The sequence below is a fragment of the Dipodomys merriami genome, unplaced genomic scaffold (genome assembly GCF_024711535.1).
Source record: "Dipodomys merriami isolate MVZ:Mamm:240054 unplaced genomic scaffold, mDipMer1.0.p SCAF_3, whole genome shotgun sequence".
NCBI classification, from domain to species: domain Eukaryota; kingdom Metazoa; phylum Chordata; class Mammalia; order Rodentia; family Heteromyidae; genus Dipodomys; species Dipodomys merriami.
The window spans coordinates 113,503,147-113,509,146 of record NW_027204492.1 but is presented as its reverse complement, the minus strand read 5'-3'; the positions used below and the strand labels follow the sequence as shown (position 1 = coordinate 113,509,146).

At 34.9% G+C, this 6,000-nt stretch overlaps 1 protein-coding gene across 3 annotated transcripts in view; it reads left to right on the top strand.

The window, feature by feature from the left end:
• The first annotated feature begins 1,632 nt into the window (after positions 1 to 1,632).
• Positions 1,633 to 6,000, top strand: part of Glra2 (glycine receptor alpha 2) — a 135,553-nt gene continuing 131,185 nt past the window's right edge. For all 3 annotated transcript variants that reach the window (XM_070039298.1, XM_070039299.1, XM_070039297.1), the window contains exons 1-2: positions 1,633 to 2,242; positions 4,760 to 4,893. In XM_070039298.1, coding sequence (XP_069895399.1) covers positions 2,175 to 2,242; positions 4,760 to 4,893 — 202 coding nt within the window. In that variant the 5' untranslated portion in view covers positions 1,633 to 2,174. The remainder of the gene's footprint in view (positions 2,243 to 4,759; positions 4,894 to 6,000) is intronic.

The following is a 6,000-nucleotide window of genomic DNA, read 5'->3' as shown; positions in this document are numbered from 1 at the left end:
TGGCAGGGATAAAATCATGTCTAGGGTGTCCATGTGGATGAATTTGGTAGTGAACAGATTTGAAGCTACAGTCCAGGGCTGTCTCACGTTACAGTATTCTGTTGTTTCCTTTAAATTGCATCATGTTTTCTAGGCTTTGAGAGATAAAACATATTCTATATGTCCAAAGAACTGATTTTGTATGCAAGCAGAATACGTGGACACCTTTATATTTCATCTCAGAAGTGTTTCTGATTGTCGGTGACATACTAATCTTGCAAAAGGGCATAGAGAGCCTTGCGATTCAAAGTGTGATCTGTCGATCATCAGCACCTACTTCAGTTATAAACTTGTTCGAAATCTCAGGCTCCAATTCAGACCAGTGGCAGCAGAACTTCCATTTCAACAGGATCTTCAAGTAATTTATATTAAAAGATGAAAAACATGCATATATATATATATATTAAAGAAACAGAATTTTTGTTGCTCTGCTATGTTATATAAACTCATCCAAGGATAAGTTGTTTGGTTTATGGACCAAACATTAATGATGTCATTTTTTGAAAATTAAGCTTTGCAATGAAATGCAGAGATGACTAACAAGGTACATTTACAGACAAAAATAAGTTACTCACCCTACTCATGGTAGGACAAGCATTTTTTCATGCCCTCTTTCCAAAAGCTGTTAATTACTTGTGTTGAAATACTTATTGTTTCTCCCAATTTGAGATGGTAATGTTATCAGTCACACTTTTGCACTGGACATATAAACTTTCACTGTATTTTCAGACTCTCTAGCCAGTATAGAAGCTGTACGTGTTGTTACATGATCCTTGTGGGTGAGGATGGACAGATGAAAGCCTCAGTCTCACTTTTCCTTGCTCCATTGTTAACCTGGAGCCCAGTTCTAACCTTTAACCGAGGGAGAAAAGATTACTACTGCCCCCTGCTGGCTCTCTGTCTTTTCCTTCTCTACTCCTCTACCTAGATATGTGACTTGAAGAGAAGATTCCCAAGGATTTTGAGCCACTGAAGAAAGCTTAGTGTTAAGGGGCTTTCCCTGGTCCCCAGGAAGAGAGATTCTTTGGGAAGAAGCAGAAGCGGCTAAAATCAAACAAAAGCCTTCAAGAAGGGAGGAAGTCGTAAAGGGATGTTAAATTAAATTAGTGATCTTCACGAACCGTTCCCTGCACACGCGATTCCTTCTGTATGCCAAAGAAATGTCCTCTCTACTTCAGCACAGGACTTCTCTTTTTTTTTTTTTTTTTACCTCCGGCTTCCACTGACAAGGAGTGAGCTACCCACACCCTTATTATAATCTCAGTATTCTGAACCATGATCTCTGTGTCCCCAGTTTTCTTTCCTCATGCCTAAACCTTATTCCCTTCTCTCTTCCGCTTTCCAACTCCCGTCCCGCCCACCCACCCGCAGACTAACATTTCCAGGAGCTCACACCCTAGACTTGCTCACCCTCCCTCTTCTCCTCTGACCTCTGTGCCCCTCTATTGTCATCGCGCCCCTGTCAGTACGGCCAGTCACTCTCGGCAGGCACGTCCCCTCTAGAATGCTTCTCCCCGACCCCCGCCCCAAGCTACCAAAAAGGGAAACATGCGCACTTCAGAGCTAGGAGCTGTCCGAGTGCTGAAATTTATAGGCTGGGTAAGATCACGTCTCCGTCTCTTTCAGTAGCCCTCATTCCAGCACAGGATCTCAGCAATTTTTCCCTCTTTCCCTCAAACACTCCAGCGCACAGAGTCTTTTTCTCTCCCTCATTTACAACTTCTTTTAAAAAGAGAACATTTTCTGGAAGAAAGGGCTTTGCTATAGAAAACAAAAGCCACAGCCACCCGACTTCCAGCATGGCATTGTCACCAGCCCCCTTTACATGGTGATGCGATTAAGGTAGCAGCATTTTTATTATACAGGAAAAGCAGCTGGGGGATTCATCAGTTCTGAGGCTTTGTCTTTCCTGGGCTAACTGATGGTCCTGAGCCTCGGTTTGACCTGACCATGATGCCCAGGACTGACACTTTTTGTCTTTTCTCAGCAAACTACACAACCCCAAATCTCTTTTTGATTTTCAAGGAAACTAGATTCCTGCCAGATTTCGAATCTGGACAATAAATAGATACTTTGTCCTAGCTTCTTTCTGGAATCATTTCGGAATATTTTCCACAAGCATCACAGAAACAGGAATGAACCGGCAGCTAGTGAACATTTTGACAGCCTTGTTTGCATTTTTCTTAGAGACAAACCACTTCAGGTAGGTGAAACGACTTTGCATGCTGATATTTTCCACATGAAAACTGTTGCGAACGAAGAGTATCATGCAATTATCTATGTTTTGGGGTGCTCTGGATTGTACTATTTTAATTTTGGAGAAGAGAGTTGGATTTCTTTTGTTCATTAAAAAAGATTAATTATGGTGGGAGGGTGGCAAATTATCACAAAAGCAAGTTTTATGTTGCATAGCTGTACTCTAGGCATTTCCACACACATTGTCACAGTCAATGCGATACAAAGGTAGTCTGATGAGTTGCATGCTCTTTATATTTCTATATAAGGTTAATCGTTTTTCTTTCAAATTCTTCTGAAAGTGATTTAAAGGGAACATTGGGTGTAATGTTTTTCATATGGTGGAGTTGATTAGATTAATTTCCCTGGAGCATGCTCATTTTATATAAAATATAAAAGAACCCTGATTCTCAGCCAACTTGGGACTTCTATTATATTTCATCAACTAAAAGAAACATACTATGAGGATTATGTTTCATGAATTTTCTTAAAGTATAAAAAATCTCTTTTTACTACTCTATTCACTTTGGAAATTGATTGTTTATCAAATTTTAATTAAAATGACATCTATGTATTGATGCCTGTATGAGAAATAGGGGATGTATAGTTAAAATAAGTGAGAAATCATTATTTGCCTATGTGGATTTTTGCATATTTTTCTAATTGTCAAATCTATTGGTACCTTAAAATATGAATTTTATTATCAGTAACTGAAATAACAACCTAATGGCAGGCAGAGAGTCTAAGACAGGAACAAGATAGAAGATGCTCTTATAAAAAGTATAGGACCTTTCATTTAATTTTTTATCAAATTTTATGGTATTTTTTCACAGAATCAAGAGAAATGGAACACATAGAAATAATGCTATGGATACTGGGAAAATCCTACTATGTTCCTTTCAGGTTCACATGTCCTACTATGATTAAGAGAGATTATAGGCTGGGTTTCTTTAGAATCATCATCACTATCATCATCATCATTATCATCATCATTCCCACTACCATCATAATCAAATAACACTTGATTAATAAGATGAATCTGCATATGTGAATGTGAGTATTTCTTGATAATTACATCAATGTTTACTCCTAATGATGTTTATATCATCTTAGCTTTTGTACTTCAAGGCTTTTCTTTGAAAATCTGACAATAACGTGGAATTATCTCAGTTCCAGAATTAACAAGTGTTAAACTGTTGAAAACAAAGCTCATAAAATTATACTTTAGTGACAATCAACCACTATGCCTACGAAATAATTTTCCTATAAACTCAATATGGTCTTTTCATAAGTTCTTTATTACTTTAACATAAATATGAAAATATGGCAAATCAACTTTTTGATTTTTGATAATATGAAAGAGTGGTGATTTCGAAGTTTATTTTTATTAATACTTTATTGGAGGGTCAACAATTTGAATACTCACAAACAAATAACTCATAACAAACAATGGAAACAATAGATATGCTCATTATTTACCTATTTTAAAATGACATTAAAATTCTATCTAAAAGTTCTCTTTTAGACACCACATTGAAAAATACTAATAGTTGGCAACTGGAATATAGTCTAGAAGGTGAGAATGTATGTATAAAATAATAGATTACACTGCTCACTTTGTTTACTCCATCTTTTTATTTATTTCTTATGAGAGAGAGAAGACTTATATTTAAGGATGCAGTCCTGTAATATTTTTTAAAGTATAAGAACATAGTTTTGTATCATTACAACAGTTTCAAAAATTGTCATCTCCACATATCTAATAATTCTAGAAATAAATAGCTTCAATTTTTATAGATACATACAAGCTGCAACCTAAATCTATATCTATTATTTCATCTCAAATATCTTATGGTTAAAGTTTGGAAACTTAGGAGACATGACTCAGGATTTATACTTCTTTTAAAGTTAACTTTACATACAAGTTCAGCAGTTGATCAGTGTTCCTATTTTTCTTCCTTTTTAATGCCATTTTTCTTTTCTTTAGGTAGTTGTAAAAAAGAGTTGTCATTCCACAAAGCAGTTTATGAATACAGTGCCTGCCTCTTGGTCAAATGTCACCCTTTCCACATTCTCCCCCACCTCTCCCATTCTTTCCTTCATTTTCAGGTTATGTATTGAAGTTTTGCCATTCAAAAAACAATTTATGTATACAAAGCACTTGATATCTGCGTCATCCCTTAAAATTCTTCACCCCCCCCGACATACAATTTCCCTTATTTTTCTGAATTCTGTGGCACATACAATGCATTTTTGCCTGAATTCTACTCCCTTCCCCCTTCATTCTTCTAGCCCTTTCTCCTCCTCCCCCCTTCAAGTACATATTTTGTTGGGTCTTGACTTTAGTCGTTCTAAAGATTATAGCATTTGTGTTCTCCATATGAAAGTAGCAAATATATTTCCCAAAATGTCATTTCAATATGCTGTATTAGTTCTCAGTGGATGAGAATGGAATTATTGCTAAAAGAGTTAATGATCTCTTTAGGGAGGCTTTCTGCAAAGACCATGACTCCAGGTCTGGAAAACAACCTTCACAGACCCTATCTCCTTCAGATTTCTTGGACAAATTAATGGGAAGGACATCAGGATATGATGCAAGAATCAGGCCAAACTTTAAAGGTTCGTTCTACTTTAAACTTATGCTAAGCCTTTGAGAATATTCTAGGTGTCTGAACAGTTTATTGTGCAAATGATTTGGTCTGTGTATTTTAAAACAGAAATGACAAGTACAGCTCCTCTTATTTTAGCATTTTTTTTCAATTAGTCACTAAATTAAACATCTTCAATTTTACTTGTTGCTTGCCATGTTTCAGAATTTCCCTTGTGGGTTCTCTTTTACACAAATCATACTAGTGACAAAGATTAACACCATCTCTATTTTGGCTTCTGTGGAACTATGGCTGAAAGTGAATACAAGAGCAAATGATAGTCTTGACTATCATGAACACCCATAAGGATGCATGCCAGATTTAATGACTATACCAAAATATTTGGTTTATATTTTAAGTATGTACCTCAAAATGAAGTTAAAAGCTCAATATAAAATATGCCTTTTTACACATTTCCAGGACTTTTTAAGTTTTGGACTTTGCAAGAAGAGGCTGCCATTTAATATCTAAGAAATTTTAAATTCCCACCTGTTTGCACTTTCTATTTATTTATTTGAATTTTTATGTGGAGATAAAGAAGATTATAGAATTATAAAATGCACATGCCAAAGATGGTAGATATTTTCATTGTTTAATGAAAAGTAGATGGAAGAAGTTTTTATTTTTTTCTTGTTTGACGTCACAGAAATGTACTAGGATAGTCTGTCGAAGTTTTTTTTATCCATTTGGTTTATTTTAATTTTCATTTGGAAAAAATGTTATGAGGAAAATTATTAATAAAATTGAATTCTTGTGATGCTTTCATTTTTAAATACATATATTAAATGATGGATGTTTTTATATTGTAATTTAATATAATGCATTATAAGGTGTTTATAATATTTTATAAAAAGAGAATCTCACAGTCTAGATATTATGTGGTAATTTTTGCATTGCTTTGATTTTGTTTATTCACAACTTAATTGCATTGCTTTCTTTGAGTTTTGATTTTTATTGCTGGAAAATATAAGCATTACAACTAAGTTCCAAATTCACTTATTTCTAAGTGCTACACTTCTGAAGACATGCAGAAAAGATGTCAAAATTGGCAAAGCAAGTATTCCTATTTAAAAATATT